At 38.6% G+C, this 18,560-nt stretch overlaps 1 protein-coding gene across 5 annotated transcripts in view; it reads left to right on the forward strand.

The window, feature by feature from the left end:
• aplp2 (amyloid beta (A4) precursor-like protein 2) overlaps window positions 1-18,560 on the forward strand; it is an 84,193-nt gene that overhangs the window by 42,511 nt on the left and 23,122 nt on the right. For 4 of the 5 annotated variants that reach the window (XM_066685681.1, XM_066685679.1, XM_066685682.1 and 1 more), the window contains exons 4-8: window positions 7,895-8,007; window positions 9,269-9,486; window positions 12,971-13,182; window positions 13,337-13,504; window positions 18,402-18,535. In XM_066685681.1, coding sequence (XP_066541778.1) covers window positions 7,895-8,007; window positions 9,269-9,486; window positions 12,971-13,182; window positions 13,337-13,504; window positions 18,402-18,535 — 845 coding nt within the window. The remainder of the gene's footprint in view (window positions 1-7,894; window positions 8,008-9,268; window positions 9,487-12,970; window positions 13,183-13,336; window positions 13,505-18,401; window positions 18,536-18,560) is intronic. The other variant, XM_066685683.1, reaches the window with a different exon arrangement.

Raw genomic sequence — 18,560 nt, forward strand, 5'->3', positions numbered from 1 at the left:
GTGGCAATGCGATTTTGTCTGAACGGCCAGACTTGTGACTTACATCACTCCGGCTGCTGAAAATGGTCTCCAGACTATGATCCAAAGCATTTTCATTTTAATTTGAGGTATTTAGGACATGGAAATGGCCAGAACAATTCATTCTCATTTTGTAAAAAAATATTGGGAAAGCATTTAAAAACGATATACGCCTTAATCCAGGTTCCTGTCTCTCATTTTATGAGAAAATAAAACTCATGGAAATTTGTATAAAGGGGTTTTTATAAAACAAACGAGAAGAGCTTCTGTTTTAGTAGAGCTATATCAGTTTTATGTTGTTCATGTTGGTATGAAGCTGTATAAATGTGGATCATGAAAATATTAAACACGTGTCTGTGCTCGTCTAGTTATTTTGAGACCTTGTGTTCATGAGGGACCAGGGAAATTTGAGCTTAGAGTGAAAGAAACACCCGTTTGGGTTTTAATATTCTTTACACTCTTTAATTAATCCTCTGTTTTTAACATGGAGCTCATTTGGAATAAAGAAAAGCGTGGTGTTGTGAAGCACCAGTCTGGTCCCATTCCTTCATTTCAAAAACAAAAGTGCTTTGTATGAAACAGACTGGCATTTCCTAATGGTCAGCCCCTGAAACATCATCCTTTGCCAATGTGGGTCAGTTTAGGAGCATGATCTCTTCAGACTGATGTCAGATATGGGTCACATTTATACAGACCGTGTGAACAGCAGAACAAAAAAACATCTGAATTGTTCTCAGGGCCATTTTAAACCTGCTGTGTGAACGTAGCCATAGCTCTCTAAAAGAGTGAACTGTGGAACGATGTTGAGGCCAAATTAGTGTTAAAAGAATGTTAAATATTATGTTAAATTCCCGTATGCATTAATGTGTCAATATTGACCGCACTGCTCAGTTATATATCAGCAGAATTAATGCTGTTGCTCTTTAATTGGAGAGACATTTCTTTAGTCTGTAAGAATTTAATGGGCTGGAGGCTGCTGTGTCTCTGTCAAAAGTTCAACACAAAACCTCTTTGAACAAGGCAGAACAGAAAATGCATAGTCTCTGTCTAAGTTTCTGATCAAGCACATTGCCTTTTGAATTTTGCAGATGTCTAGGGAAACAGAACAGTCAAATGCAGACATTCACACTTTCTGAGTAAAGTCATTTTGTGTCTGCCTCTTCTGCCCCCCCACCCCCTTCTTTCCATTTCTCAAATCCAGGTCTGTGCACAAAAGTGAGAGCAAGAGAGAACAGTAATGAATGGTTTGTCAGTAGTGGCTTAAATATAGTGGAGCACACACATGAGGAAATTCCTGCACATAGTCTTTCTGAATGTATTCTTCTGCCTTATTTAATTTTCTGTATTTTGGCCTCTGTTTCCCTGTGGATGAGACACAGGCAAGAAAGAGAGAGAGTGTATGCTTGTAAGGCAGTGATTATGCCTGAATGAAGACTATGAAACGTGCTCATCAAGCATTTTATTATCAAGCCCAGGCAGCTGATTGATTTCTAAGGGTCTTTTTAGATAGGATCTCATGCCTTGGAATGATTTGTTTGGGTTCTTGTTGCCTACGTTTTGTCATTGTGCTCATCTCTCATTTGCTTTATTGAATTCAATTCTGTAATTCTGTTACCGTGAAAGCAAGACTTATGTAATGGAGTGAGGGAAAGCAGCCTTTGCCAGTTGTGGCCGTAATAGATACAAAATTAAAAGGGAGCCTCTGTAGTTGGAGCTTTTTCACCATGCTGTGCTTCGACCTCTATTGAACAGTGATAATGTAATGCAGACATTTCCTTTAAAGGCTAAATAAATAAGTCCTTATCTCAAAGACAAGATTGGAGAGAATGGAAGAATGAACAAAGCAGCCACTAACAAAAGGCCACAATTACTTGTGAAGCCTTGAAGGCATTTCAAGGAGGTGATGTACAGAAAAAAGTCTGACTCTTAATAGCACTGAAATGGGACCTAGAATCTCTTACACCCAGTGGAAAATGTAATATTTTTTGTGTTTTCAGTGAGAACACAGCTAGAACAACCACATTACATCTACAGTGACCGATAACAGAGGGCCTGATGGAAGCGCTTATATGCAGACAGGAAACAGGCAACAACTGTGTAATCACATGATAACAGAGGATCATAGGTGCAGGGTGTGGTGAAAGGAAAAACAAGGGAACTGACGTAGACACAAGCACGTAGCTTGACAAACCAACTGAGTATTTGTCATGGTAACAAACACGAGGAGTACAGGGTATGAACATAAAGTACGGGGCTAAGACAAAGAAAAAACAGACAAATATGCCACAAAAAAAAAAGCACTAAACCTATATACTGTATGCAATCCTTGACTAATAATAAATCACCAAGACTGAATGAAACATTATACTTTATGTATGAATACAACAATGATATATGTAAGTATTCAAGGGTAAGTTTATTGGGGGAACTTTACAGTTGAAAGGAGGCTCTAGTACCTTGTTGTGCCACCTCTAGCCTCAATGCAAGATGAGATACAGATGGACATGGAGGCATATAGGTTCTGTATGGCATCCTGTAGCATATTTGACCACAGAAGTTGCGGCTGGGCTTATAGATCCTGCATATTTGTAGGTTGCTGAAGCTGGTGTCCCAGTTGGTGTAATAACTTCTTGATTGGTAATAAATCTGGTGACCAGGCAGGTGAAGAAATTGTTGGCGTCTGGCAGAGACATTCCTGGGAAACTCTTGCTCTGTGTTGGCTCCACAGCAAAGGTAGGATCCCAAACTGAACCTGGATTCGTTGCTAAAGATGATATTGTTCCAGATCAACAGCTTGCTTACACAGGTCTAGAAGACTGTCAACTGGGCAAAATGTTTTTAAGTGCATCATTGATCTCTCACCAAGAGGTACACTACCCAAAAATAGCCCCTGAAAGCCTTTTTATTAGGCAGTGGTAGAAGCAGGTTTATGCATTTTTGTGGCAAGACCTAGTGTCTAACTAGACCACACCTGTAATTGTTTATATACCTCTCTGAGGCTATATACTTGACAAAATTGCAGCAAACTGTGGGCGTCTTTTTTGTCACTAAAATTACGTCTTGAGTTTTGTTATAAAGTATATCATGATATTATGATGAGTGTTTTCCACCCTTCAAAAGAGAAAATAACTGAATTATGAGGTTTTCTGTAGCATGTGCCAGCTAGTTGGAGAAGATCAGAAGACAGATTTTGCTATATTTGGTCTCATTCTCTCTCTGTTTATTTCATTCATTATCTGTAACCACTTATCCAGTTCAGGGTCACGGTGGGTCCAGAGCCTACCTGGAATCATTGGGCACAAGGCGGGAATACACCCTGGAGGGGGTGCCAGTCCCTCACAGGGCAACACACACTCACACCTACAGACACTTTTTTTGAGTCGCCAATACACCTACCAACTTTTGGACTGTGGGAGGAAACCCACGCGGACACAGGGAGAACACGCCACACTCCTCACAGACAGTCACCCGGAGGAAACCCACACGGACACAGGGAGAACACACCACACTCCTCACAGACAGTCACCCGGAGGAAACCCACGCGGACACAGGGAGAACACACCACACTCCTCACAGACAGTCATGCGGAGGAAACCCACGCAGACACGGGAAGAACACACCGCACTTCTCACAGACAATCACCCGGAGGAAACCCACGCGAACACAGGGAGAACACACCACACTTCTCACGGACAGTCACTCGGAGCGGGACTCGAACCCACCACCTGGTCCCTGGAGCTGTGTGACTGTGACTCCTACCTGCTGCACCATCGTGTCGCCCCCTGTTTGTGTCAGTCCACCCCCCCCACCCCCCCCCCCTGACTTTTTCTATCTCTAACTTTGTGTGACTATTTCTAACTTTGTGTGGCTTTTGCTAGGTGGTGCTCCTGGTGGCTGTTTGCAGACAGAAAGAGAGAAAGAAAGAATGCTCCTCTAATCATCATCACTCCACTGCAGCTGTACTGCACCAAATTTCTCCAGAACCTTCCGCTTAACACGCTCTATACCAAACAGCACTACAGAGACAATTACATTCAACATAACAACAAAACACTCCTCTCATCTGTACTCCTCTTAAAGCCACTATCTCCTACTAGCTCAGAGAGTGCTGGCGTGTCTCCTCATGCTGATAATCTAGGACAGTACTTAAATCAGTATATGCCTGAACCACAAAATAGACTGTATTTTAAACGGAGAGAAGACTTTACGCAAATCATATGGTTCAATTGGTTAAAATGTGGTGAAATTGGACTCATAATTTATGGTGTCAAAATGCATGGTTGAAACGCAAGGTCACTATCATTTTGATACAAAGGTTTGCCACATTTGTGTAAGGTCACTACAAGAGTACATACATTTTGTTTGTTGTGAAAAAAGTCTGGGCTCATGCATTTTTAAAATCTACATATATTTTTACACAGGTTTTTTGAGAAGGATTGGTTTCTGTATTATAGATGGTGCATGGATCATCTATTAATATATTAATCTTCATAAACATGAATATTTAATGATCTCATATAATTAAATCTACAGGTGAATTAAAATGCACTTTGGTAGCAATACAGATTAAACACCGTAGTCTCTCAAACTAGAGTGTGTTGGGTTTAAATAGCTCAACAATATATATATTTTATAAATGCAGGGGATTCTCAAATTGATGCTAAACAGAAAAAAAACCTGCTTTTTCTCACTAATGTCACCGCAAACATCAGTCTCACCCCTTAGATGAGAAATGCAAGGTTTGAGACCTGTAAAAATATAATGTTTATTTTTATTTTTTACTTTTAAAATATATGTCCATATGCAAATGTCAGTGGTCTACTGTGCATTTTACTACAAGAAAGTTTTATTTTTTCCTCTGGATAATTCATAGACTAGGGATGCAATGATACACAAATTTCACAATACAATGCATATTGCTGTTTTTTCTTCACAATACAATATATTTTCTATACAGCAGAGAAAGAAAGCAGCAAAACAACCCCCTATAGGATGGGACTGTGACGCCATTGGCTGCTGATTGGCTAAATAAAGGCGACAACCAATGAGAAGTGCTCTCTCTGTTAAGGAGCGGTGGAGTATTTGCCACTTGCTGGCTGAGAGAGAGCTGTGTGTTTCTGTCTCAAACAATCGGCATAATGGTGTGACCTCAAAAACATGGAACAAAACGCATCCCAATTCAAAACGGAACACAACTCTTAGTATCAAGATACGGGACGATTCCATATTTTACGGGACTGTCAGCAACACTAGTTCCAGCCCAGTCTTGCTCTCTCCGCTAGCCATTTCACATTCAGCTAATCATCCAACAAGCTAACCACAACAATAGCATGGCATTGTTTCCCCAGTAACTCTATTTTTCTGGTGTCACCATAGTAAGACAGTATTCCTATTAAACGCTGTGCCACTAGATATCGCATGAAACTACAGCACACTACAGAAGCAGGGTGACTAGCAGCTTAGAATGGTAGAATGGTTTCACAGCTTGTAACGTATCGAATATATATATGTGTGTGTGTGTGTGAGAGAGAGAGAGATCCACATTTATTCTGTATTTCCATACATCTATATGTTAATTGAGTGGGCGGTCCTAACCTCACTATAAAATAGGATTTGTCGGCTTGGCAAAGCAGTAAATGGCTCTTGTATCCACACTATTACCAACACAATGGTGACATCTCAGCAGAGTTGTGTTTTCAGTTCCAGGAGCACAGTGGCAAATGTGCATATGTTTATGCTTATTTATTATTTTTTTTATTAGCATATATAAGTAGGTATGGATGTTCAGGATGACTGTGTTTCATCCCAGTAGTGGCCAATAAGAATGGGAGGCATTTACTTTTGGATGATAAGAGAAGACACTTATTATTGTGTTTTTTTTTTGTTTTGTTTTTTTTTTGGGTGTGGGTGGAGAGTAAGGTAGAGTAGTAGGGGTGTGTGTGTGTGTGCAGTGGGTGGAAGAACAGCTGTGTCCTCTGCTATTTTCAGGCTTTTACTTTCCTCCAACCTTCTAATTTTCCAAAACACTGCCTTTCTGCTGCTCTCTCTCTCTGTATCTTGCCCTTTCTCCTGTACCGTTTTGGCCTGCTTTGTGGTGAGCAGCAAATGAGCAGTTTCTGAATGCTTCCAGTCTTCTCCTTTGGTGAACTCTCTTCTCTTTTTCAACCATTAACATCTTCTGCAGTTCCCTGTGCTGTTCAGCTTTCTCCCTTTATATGTGGTCTCTTCATCCTGTTGGTCACATTTATGACATTTACCCAAGAAACTAGTGTTTTACTCAATGGATTATAATAGAATAAGGTGGAGAAGATTGGTGGGGAAAGCATCACTTTTTTTTTTGTGCCAATAAACTGGAACCACAAAAAAAGGCTATTTCTATGTTAAAAACCTGAGAGTAGGTCTCACTGTATATTTCACTATACTAGAAATTAGCATTTGATTCCGATAGTAGTCACAATCCTTGATTGCAAAATAATACTATGGAAGAAAGAAATTAAGGTTATAGTATTTTAGTATTTTCAAACTACTTTAATTTGTTTGGTTTTTTTCGTTGAATGAAATGGCATTTCTCATTTTTAATAATACAAATTTTCAATTACTATTATACATTGCACAAAAAATACTTTACAACGTACTTGTAAACATAATAGACATATACACAGGGTTACATTCTGCATTCTCTGACTGAAGGGAGTATTAAAATGAAGCAAAGAAATACAGTCTAACATTGATCTGGCTACGTTTATGCGGATTATAGATTATGTTAATTGTTACTTGAGGCATAAATTTTCACGGTCCTGTTATCTGCTCACCCATGTCAAATATACATTTGCAGTTTGATTAGGCCATGGCACTAGTGTCATTCTATTCAAACTGAGAAGTTAGAGTATTGGATTGTTACCCCTTTGAATCTCTGGAAGCATTTCCAATACATTATGCAACGCTGAGTGTCATAGTCGCCCCATCTGTTCTTGTTGAGTTAGTGGCCCTGATGCCCTTCTAGCTTTCCTGAGGTCAGTCCTACTGTTAATAACTGTCCACCATATGGTCAATAGGCACATCCCAAGTGTTGGGTGGCATTTGAACTGCCCCAATCCTGCTTAGGCATCCTGCTGCTACCACTCCTACTCCACAGTCATGTATGTGCCCATTTGAACAGCTGAATAGATTTCCTCTGTAAATTTCATGCATAGCTGTCTGTAGGGAAATTAATAAATATCCGCCAGTGCAGTAAATGCTGTCATTGTGCTGTGTCTGCTGAAGCTTAGTGGAATTGTGTGTGTGTCTGTCAGATCCTTGCTCTGTCTCTGGGTGCTTAAGCAGATGTTCAAGAGCTGCTTGCCCTATTGGTAATCCTGTCATAATGAAATGCATAGGGCCTTGTTGCAATGAGATATTTAGAGGTGCTGCATGTTACATTTATTTACTTATAATTTAGTTTTATATAGAATTTTTCTTTTGCTATCAGTTAATGCTCCAGGGAACATTTTGTTATACTGAATTTGTTTTTGTCATTTTTAACTTGGATGATTTAAATAGAAAACACAAAGCAGAAATATAATAAAACACTCAACAAAAATCACTCTAACCAGAACTATCTGAGAATGGTGTGAACATGGTCTTAATATTCTGATGAACTGACAAGCCCTGTAAAATAGAAAACCCAAGCTCTACTCTGGCTTTACATATGGATTAATACACATACACATACATACATGCATACATACCTGTATTCCTAGGCATTTCTTTAGTATGATTTTATTCAGAAAGTGTGGGATTGTTAACTGTATTTTTCTGATCACCGTGATACATTTGGGAACTACTGACATTTTAATTTTTATTTATATTTTTTGTGGGTCATTGTGTCTCTCTGTAGTTGGAGAATTTGTGAGCGATGTCCTACTGGTCCCAGAGAAATGCAGGTTTTTCCATAAGGAGCGCATGGATCTGTGTGTCAGTCATCAGCAGTGGCATGGAGTATCCAAGGAGGTAAGCCACATATGTAAAGCACACTTTTTTTTATTTTTTTTATCAGATTTGATACAGGGCTATAATGCTGTTAATTCATAGTGTTCTTCTCCTATTCTCTTTCACTAGCTCTCTCTCATACGTACACACACACACACACACACACACAAGAGTGACTCAGAGACTCTGAGAGAATCAATTCTTTGGGAGTCGACTCTACTGTTCTGCGAGGCCACTCAATGCCCTCACAACAGTACACAGCCAGAGTATTTCCTGTTTATGTTTCCTTCTGCTTTGAAATCGGAAATAACATGCCATTTATCAGTTTTACACATTATCATTTGGTATTTATTTGTTAAACGTTTCATTATAAGTCTTGTCTTCAAATGTCTATTTTTATTCTGTTCTTGCCTGGTATTTTTTTGTTTCCTAAAAATAGTATAATGGTTTGCATTAACAAAATTAACACTGCTCTTTACTCATTTTTAAGTGTGTTCTCACCAGACCTTAAACCCCATCTTGTCTGCCTGACCAAAGCATTCTGTAATGTCTTTTACTTAATTATTACATGGTGACTATTTAATCACCAAATAATTATATATGAACTTAAAATTCCTTCTTTTTTTCTGAATGTTGGAGTATTTTGACAGAGTGACACTGATCCGTAAGTGCCACTCTGAGCTTTGTTCTTCTGTTATTTTGAGACTCTGTGGGTGCACTGCCACTCTAGAAAATGGCTCTTTAAGCAAAGCATGCTGTTGGATCCAATGAGCTCAGCATCAGTCATGTGTGTAAATGCTTCTCAATTCTATATTGTACTTGTACTTTCAGAGGCACACACTAATCCAGGGGTGGTGTTTTGATTGAATGTATAGCGGATGATATATTTAAGATTACTTTGATTTTAGATGCACCAAAATGGGACTTTAAGGCTGAAGCAAATAACTGTTCTTAACTGTTTTTAATGTATTTATGTGCTACTGCTGATACATAACATTCTTAAAATGTAGAAATTGTGAGTAAATCTATCTGGAATATAACTGCAAATAATAAAATTGATTTAAATCCATGCAGTGGAAGATTTTAGTGCAGTGAAATATAGTTCAATTTGATGTGAATCAGATATTTTAATGAAATATTCTTGTAATAGCACTTTGATTCCTGCAGCATTGCACATCAGTTGTATGTCATTAACCAGTGTATATTAACTGCATAATCTGCATCTTAAAACTGTGGATAGACACGTCAGGTAGTTTGTAAATCCTCTGTTGTTTTTCCTCAGGCTTGTTCAAAGGCCAACATGGTCCTGCACAGCTATGGCATGCTGCTTCCTTGTGGCATTGATAAGTTCCATGGCACAGAATACGTCTGCTGTCCCTCCACTCGGCCTGAAGAGCTCGCCCCATCTGCCTCTCCCTCTCAGGAAGAGGACGAGGATGAAGATGAAGATGAGGAAATGGAGTTTGTTGAGGATAAGGAGGATGAGGCTATTGAAGAAAGGTAATGTCTGTGTTAATACCTGAAAATTGCAGGAGTTGGTACTCTTTAGGGGTAGACAAAATAGTGAGCTTCTGATAAATATCTTTAGGGAGAAAAAGTCTTGGCCTAAAATGTAGCTCTTATTTGACTGATTAGCTTAGGAGAGTGAAATTCTGATCCTTGAGATCTATAAAATAAGGACAGAGATTTGTGAACACCTACTGGTAAAACATTTCTTGTGAAATCACGGCTATTATTAAGAATTTAATCCCTTCTTTGCTGTAATAACAGCCTCCATTCTTCTGGGAAAGCTTTTAGACGAGATGTTGAAACATTTCTGTGGGGATTAGATTCCTGAACCACAGAACATAAGTGAGGTTGGGTAACAGGGTTTAATTATAAGTTAGTTTGTTTTGTTTTTTTTCTTTTTTTTCCCCCAACTTGCAGTCGTGCAAGTGACCAGAAAGTTCATAGTCCTTCCCCAAATTAATGATGTCCCAAACAAATTCTCATGTTCTAAAATGTCATTCACATACTTACAATAAGTGTACATTTTGGCAGTATATTAATGTTCACGTTTGCGGTGAATAAGCCTGGATAACACAATTTTTTTTTTTTTTTTGCATGATGAGGATTTATGTATTAAAGTAAATAGTTTGGCATCAGTTAAGTACTTCTGTTAACACATTGTCCCACCCCAACAATATACAGTTGGTGTCTCCACTTCACATTGTACCTGCCCCATGCATTTAGGCATTCCTTATTGTTGAAAAACACCCCTTTGACTCGTATAGTATTTGGTGGTTAATTATACCTTTATTTACCTATTTATACCTCGGCTAGAGATGTACATTGAATTTGATAACTTTAGATTTGGCATTGAATTTGGTAACTTTAAATTTGGCATTGAATTTGGTAACTTTAGATTTGGCATTGAATTTGATCATTTTAGATTTGGCATTGAATTTGATAATCATAGATTTGGCATTGAATTTGGTAATTTTAGATTTGGCATTGAATTTGATAATTTTAGATTTGACATTGAATTTGGTAACTTACATTTGACATTGAATTTGGTCATTTTAGATTTGGCATTGAATTTGGTAACTTTAGATTTGACATTGAATTTGGTAACTTACATTTGACATTGAATTTGGTAATTTTAGATTTGGCATTGAATTTGGTAACTTTAGATTTGGCATTGAATTTGATAATTTTAGATTTGGCATTGAATTTGATAATTTTAGATTTGGCATTGAATTTGGTAACTTACATTTGACATTGAATTTGGTAATTTTAGATTTGGCATTGAATTTGGTAATTTTAGATTTGGCATTGAATTTGGTAACTTTAGATTTGGCATTGAATTTGATAATTTTAGATTTGACATTGAATTTGGTAACTTACATTTGACATTGAATTTGGTAATTTTAGATTTGGCATTGAATTTGGTTACTTTAGATTCATGTGATTCTGCTGCAGAGTGAACCATTTCATTTGATGCTTTTTTGTGCATCTTTCATCACAATGGACACACCTTAAAGTAGCTGAATTCACTAATTAAGCGTTTCAACAAGCAAGCTTCAGGTCATATGGTGCTGGTTTCCCAGACAGGGATTAAACTTAGACCCAGACTGTATGCTCCTGTCGGTGGAAAAATCTCAGTTTAATATGCTATGTCCCAGAACTAGACTTAATCCCTGTCTGGGAAGTCAACCCATAGTGTTCCAGTCCAACATGACTGTAATATCAGCACTGTCCAATCAGAAAACGTTTCTCCATTTTTAGCGTGTGTGAAAACTCCATAATGAAGTGACCAAAAGAAACGCTCCAAAATTACTTTTACATTGATTCCATTGACATTTAAGGAGTTTTTGTTCTTCCCCTGTAAGGTCCGGTAAGAAATAAATCTTTCTTATTGGACAGCAGTGATATACATATTACCGGGGTCAAATTTGCTATATTTGAGGGAGCAGCTGAGTCTTATTGAATGCTACAAAATGATTGGACAGCTCAGTCTGCTTGGATTAAAATGTTAATTATGAGTTCAGTCATATCAGTTATGTCCTTGTTAACGTTAACCTTGCACTAAATAAAAGGCTTTACCAAGCAATTTCCGAGCAGTAGGACAAATGTTTAAGCAGTTGTGCCACCCTGGCATTAATAACTTATGTACTGTGTGTGTGAAAAGATGAATGTCTGTGCCATGCCTGTGACCTCTGGCAGCTGCTGTATTTAGTCCTATAATTATATTGCCTCCTACCCCTCAACCTGTTCACATAATTTCCTTACCTCCTTTTTCTTAAATCTCTTACCTTCTGTTGCTTGTTTTATATTCTTCCTCTCACTCTTCTCGTCACCTGTTTCTCCTCTCCCTGACATTCATTATGCTTATTATTGGATATTAAAATTTAATAGTGAAAAGTAAAGTACAAGACACTAATTTGGTTTTACTCCAGGGTTTTTTTTTTTTTTTTCCTTTTCTCGAGTGACTCACATTTTGTCCACTAATTTATATCTCGACCCCAAGCAAGATACACCCAGTTTTGCCTAATGGGAGGGAGTCTCAGTTCTTGTTGGAAAATAAACTCACAAATATCACTGTTTTCTCCTTTAAAGCAATGGTAACAATTTTATTATCTAAGTTGAATGTAGTTTTAATGTATTATGGCCCTTTTCTTCATAACCAGCATGAAACATCACTAGTAGTGCGCTAAAGTCTTGGTAGGCAGCTAGTAAATTTCCAGTTTCCCATAAATTCCAGAACCTACTGTTCCTGCAACATTTAAGGTGGAACTGGAAGGTTTGAAAAAAGCTGCGAAATAAGAAATTGATCTCAGTTTTATATCTCAGGAGAGTTAGGAGTGGGTGATTAAAATATGATTGTGGAACTTTTCGGAAGGTGTATCATGCCCTGAATTGAACTAAAGTCCAGCAGCACTTTACTGTTTTTGTTGCAGACTGTTTCACAGCTACTTTAAGAGCACCACTAGGAGACTGGGAATGAAGCACTGTTCTTTTTATTTGGTTTCTGGTGAGGTATTGGACTCTTGAAGGGTCATCTTGTTTTGTAAGTGAAGATTTTAACCTCTACACCAAGGATACCGCTCAAAAACAAGGTCTAGGGTTAAATCTAAGTAACAGTTATAACAGTAGCATCTGGGCTAACTGAACAGTGTGGCTTACAGCACTTAAAGCTTGCACAATGGGGAGTTTGTGTACATGTTCATTTTGTGTTTGTTGTTATTTTTCTCAGCTACTTTTTTTTCTTTACTTTTTTCTTTTTCGAACACTAAAAATTGTGTGTGTTTGAGTAGGGCTGTTATGATTACTTTGGTGTTTATTGTCTTTAAATTATTCACTGCATTTTTGCATACATTTGCATTTGTTATATTCTTCCCCTTTTCATATTTCCTTTTTTACCTTTATGTCTTGAATTTAATATTGTCCCTGTCATTTCCTAATATTCATACTACAATAAACGGCATTTGATCACCCCTTTCAGTGAGACAGCAGTGGACGAAGAACCAACCCAGAAAGAAGATGCAGCAGAGGAGGCAGATTATGAGGGTGAGGAGGAGGAGGATGGAGAAGTGTACCACTATGAATATGAGGATGAAGAAGAGGACAGAGACAGCGAAGAGAAGGAAGAAAAGAAAGATAAGGCTGCTGCGACAGAAAGACAAGATGTAGAGAAATCTTTGCAGGAAGTCAAAGGTTAGTATGGCTATGGTTTCGTTGAGTTAAAGACGCGGGCTTTTTTTTTTTTTTTTTTTTTTTTTTTTTTTTTTTTTTTTTTTTTTTTAATATTAAATTTTTTTTTAGTGTTGCCCCCAATGGCTGGAGGCTCTAATTCCGTTCCCTGTGTTAGCTGTGTGTTCCTTGGAGGCGGAGACTGGCCCCTGCCGTGCCTCTATGCCGCGCTGGCACTTCGATATGCGCCAGAGGAAGTGCGTGCGCTTCATCTACGGAGGCTGTGCCGGCAATCGCAACAACTTCGACTCAGAGGAGTACTGCATGGCTGTGTGCAAACGCTTGAGTAAGTCTCAGCCAGGACCCGGACATGCCCACGCTGCTTTCCCTATCTATCTCTCTCTCTCTCTGTCCCTGCGTCTCAGCGCACAGTTTGCTGGTGCAGTTAACGGTAATTCAGCAAGATAACCTAGACAGGCATTATAAGAATTAGTAAGGGTGGGCAATACTGGAAAATAACATCATGATATTTTCATAATACACAAAGCATACACAATACCTCTACTTTGTGAATACCAGTGAGTATCTACATATTTTCCTTCGTAAAAATGGCTAAGCCTTAAAATTAGTTAGGGATGAGTCAGATATTCTCATATTACACAAAATTAGGATATTACACAAATATTTTTAAAATAACGCATTACATTTGAATATCCAATTTTACAGAAATGGTAAGCCCTGTTAAACAATATCATTTTATCATATTAGTAGTGGTGTAACGGATAACAAAACTCATCATGATCTTGGGACATATCATGGGTTTATGTCACGGTTTCAATATAAAACAGTAATTTTAGTTTTCAGTTTGAAAGTATTGTAACAAGTGTCATAGAAGAGGCCAGATGGGGCGTAACCCCATGGTGAGAACTGGGGAACCTCATTCACCATCACACATATACATGTAGTGACAAGCTTGATCTAAAACTGTGATATATTTTTTTTTTTAAGCTAAACGCACGCATATTTCCCAACATTACAGTAAACATGCATCTAAACACGTCCCCTCCAGGGTGTATTCCCGCCTTGCGCCCGATGATTCCAGGTAGGCTCTGGACCCCCCCGCGACCCTAAATTGGACAAGCGGTTACAGATAATGGATGGATGCATCTAAACACCTCATAAACTGTACCAAAAATACAGAAGAGTGCAAGGGGCAAGGCCATGCAAATATTAGAAGTTTCCCAGAGTCCTAATTGGCCCCCAGGCTCCCAAAGTCAATGGTCGACGCTAGATTGTTGTGTTACTACTATGTTTGTGTTAATGACTTTTATTTTGAAGCGGCCTGTTTGTGAATTCACGGTTTAAAAAAGCATTTGCTTCGTTGTTCTTTCGTTATGTTACACATTAAAAGATTCAAGTCCACTGCTCTGAGTTCATGGTCACGCTATGAACTCCATACACAAGACTTATATTGTTGCAGATGTGCGGTGCACTCTGGCTCTCGTAGCGCAGTGTTTACAATCGCTAACGGTTTTATCCACATGTTCTTTTCATGGGACACACAGCTGCTGGGTCTGTGTGTGTTTTCCCTGCAGCTCTGAGTCGAGATTTAGGGAATTAATAATATAAAAAGTAGCACATGCTGTGAAATTTTATTCCACACTTCTTTGGTTAAATGTTGGTGATTAATCCGAGGTTCATGCGCCTCCCGTGATTATTTGTGATCTGTTACGCCACTACATACAGTATTAGTCACCCCTAATGTACACACACAGAGACATAAGCACGGACAGCTGATCTCATGCAGGCAAATTGCTTGTCGCTGTATCTTTCAGACTGCCAGACACAGTCGATGCAAATTTCCCTTTATTTTCCTGATGCAAGCTTCTTGCTTGTTCTTACCAGTCGTTTCCTCTTGCTGCTGTGTCCTTTGCCTCCATGTCCATTTTTGACTGTCCTCCTGTCTGTCTGTTTTCTAATCTGTCTAAATAATGCTGAATGTCCGAATTTGAACAAAGAACCAGTTCCCATGGCAACATGGAAAATCTTAAAGGCAACGTCTACGATTCTGGTGAACTGCTGTTCTCTGGTTTGTTTACATTCTGATGTTATGAGTCTTTAAAGGTGGAACAGTAATTTTGAGCCCCCAAAAAAAGATGATTGTACGAGGATGAACTGAACTTGTCTGTATTTTTTTTATTCACATTATGAATTACCATAGAAACTCGTTTGTAACTCAAGCTGATTAGTTTTGTAGCATTGGTACCCCTAGATCTAGACACTTGTAAATAAAATATCAGAAATCTTAGCTAACTGTAAATATGTAGAAGGTGTATGCACACTCAAATGCTTTTCAGGAGACGTGTGTAGATTAATGTCCAAGACTTGTTTGACTTTGAAAGAAAATATGTTTTAATATAATGACGTTTTTGTTTAAGTAGATGCCAATGCTGCTAAGATTATTGACACCCCCTAACGTCAGCCAACTCACATGCCTTTGACAGTCAAATGAGACTATTGCTACCACTTTCAGTGGTTTACAATGAAATTGGCGTCCATACTCTACACATAAAGATTACAGTGGTGGTAGATTTTTTCCCCTCTGAGAGAAGGAAGCTAACCAGTAAGCTAACTTTTTTACACAGAGAGAAATATCCGTTGCGAAATGGAAATGTGGTATGTTCTACGTGCAGTTTTTTTTGCACGCAGAATTACAACATTGTTAGAGATACTGAAATATTGTTTAGATATGTGATTTTTTGCAAGAATGACGTTTAAATGCCCTACTATGGCATGAACATACCTTTTTATTGTTTTACCCACTGCGACTGGCTGAGAGAGAGAGAGCACAATTGTTAGGGGGAAGACTGCTAACATTTTTAGTCTGTGATTACTTTCATGTAGTTAGTGGGCTCCTGAATTTAGAGTCAGTTCAATGTTAAGTAATCTGAAACTGCAAAAATAAGTCAATATTACCCACCAATAGAAAGCCTAGCACATGGGTCTTTAAACTACGGCCCGCTGCTTTAATTTGCCCGGCCCCTTTAACTACTCCAGCACACCACATAGATTGTCTGGCCAAGGGCATAGAGTTGGACAGTATGGACATGTCTCTATAGTAATCCAGCGACTACTGAATTGTCCCTAGTAATTATTTTGGATGAAATACAATACAACGGTCCATCAGTGTCTAGTCAATGTTTTTGGTACAAACAGTTACAATCTCTACTCAGAGTCCTGCCTCCCGAACCCACACTGTTTCTCCCTAAAGTGTGAGAGACTGGTTGTAGGGAGACAAAGCACTGTAAACACGCTGCTGCGTGAGAGAGGTCATTCACATTGCGTCTCATACTGTGACAGTGCCACCAGTTACAATGGTGTTTTAGGGCCACTTCAATTCAGCTGTATTGGAAATTCACTATCTGCACATTTCAGCAAGAGGTTTTCTCAGTGCGCTCAGACGTGTACTACAATACCCAATGTACAGGGTGGGCCATTTATATGGATACACCTTAATAAAATGTGAATGGTTGGTGATATTAACTTCCTGTTTGTGGCACATTAGTATATGGGAGGGGGGAAACTTTTCAAGATGGGTGGTGACCATGGCGGCCATTTTGGATCCAACTTTTGTCTTTTCAATGGGACGAGGGTCATGTGACACATCAAACTTATTGGGAATTTCACAAGAAAAATGGTTTTAATGTACTTTATTCTTTCATGAGTTATTTACAAGTTCTTGAAAGCTTACAAAATGTGTTCAAAGTGCTGCCCATTGTGTTGGATTGTCAATGCAACCCTCTTCTCCCACTCTTCACACACTGATAGCAACACCGCAGGACAAATACTAGTGCAAGCATGACGAACTGGCATTCTGTACTCCACTGACGTTAAATTTTCTAGATATTTTGAAGCTAAAGTCATTTTTATTATGACTTTATGACATGGTACATAGTTTCCTAAATGTTTTCTTCTCCTGGCTGCAGTCCAGCCCCCCCAGAAGACTGAAAAACAATGAGCTGGTCTTTGATTAAAAATTATGAGCACTCTTGGCCTAGCATATCGGACAGAGATATTTTATTTTAGGGGCTTTGTAAACACATCAGACTTGTCTCCAGCACACAGACTGGAGAGCTAGCAAATAGTGAGGGAAATTAATATTAAAAGTTTTTTTTTGTTTGTTTGTTTGTTTTTCCTCATTTAATTAAAATTGTAAACATTGTCTTCAGGACTAAGCCTTGTAAAAGTTTGAGGCTTTTGACAAGGTCACAATCTTTTTGTCCTTCTGGCCTTTCCTTTTCAGTGATGAGCGATTTCACGTAAACATGCATGTGTGATATTACTTGACTTTTGGATAGTCAGACTGATCATGTCTTCTTGTATCCCATGGCAACCTGGATCTAGTCTCTGCATTTTCTCACACAGTTCTTAGTGCAGGGTGGAGGATCACAGTGCAAAATGTAACCAAAAAACAAGAGCTAGTAAGCAGCTAGAGGATGAGAGAATGAAAAGAATGGGAAATGAAAGAGTGTCGGCGTATCTCAGACACTGAGAGAATCGATGGGACGTTTTCTCTAGAAGAGTGGCACTGAGGGTGATCAATTTTGCCTGACCACTTCACATGCTTCATTTTGGCTGATGCTTTTCTTTCTTCTTGGGGGTCTGTCTTTCTGCCTGTCTGTCTTTTTTGTATTTCTGATCCCTGCTCTCTCGCTCTCCCTGACTGTGACTCTACTATGGCTTTACTGTTACATGTCTTTAGAACACAATATGACACATTTTATTTACAGAAGTGAAAATATTACAATATGGAAAGCATGCATGTGTCTTCTGAGTGTTTCATAAAAGGGTGTAGATCAACTCATTTCACTCAGAATGCATTTTTTTATTCTTTCTCCGAAAATCATATACATCTTAATACAATTTAAATTAATTCAAGAACCTGGTAAGTGTCCCCTCACTTTATATTTGTTTTTTTTTTGTAATTTTTTGGGAGTATCAACAAGAGTTTTAAATATTACATTTTTTCCAGCATAAGACACATAGCATACAGTCTGACTGTATTTGGGTCACAAGGCATAGTGTTTCTATTCTTTAGACCTGTCCATCTTTCTTCCTGCCTGTATTTCTCTGTACCTCCTTTTTTGTCACAGTGATTTTGTTTGAAATTGGACTGTATTGGACACGGTATTTTGTACCTCTGTGATGTTAAGAATGCTCTCTCTCCTCTCCTTATTCCCCAGCCCTGCCCCCCACCCCTCAGCCCACAGACGATGTTGATGTATACTTTGAGACTCCAGCTGATGATAAGGAGCACAGCCGGTTCCAGAAGGCCAAAGAGCAGCTGGAGATCAGACACCGCAACCGCATGGAGAGGGTGAGGAGGGAGGGAAGAGAATAGC

The sequence above is a fragment of the Hoplias malabaricus genome, chromosome 11 (assembly GCF_029633855.1).
Source record: "Hoplias malabaricus isolate fHopMal1 chromosome 11, fHopMal1.hap1, whole genome shotgun sequence".
Classification (NCBI taxonomy): domain Eukaryota; kingdom Metazoa; phylum Chordata; class Actinopteri; order Characiformes; family Erythrinidae; genus Hoplias; species Hoplias malabaricus.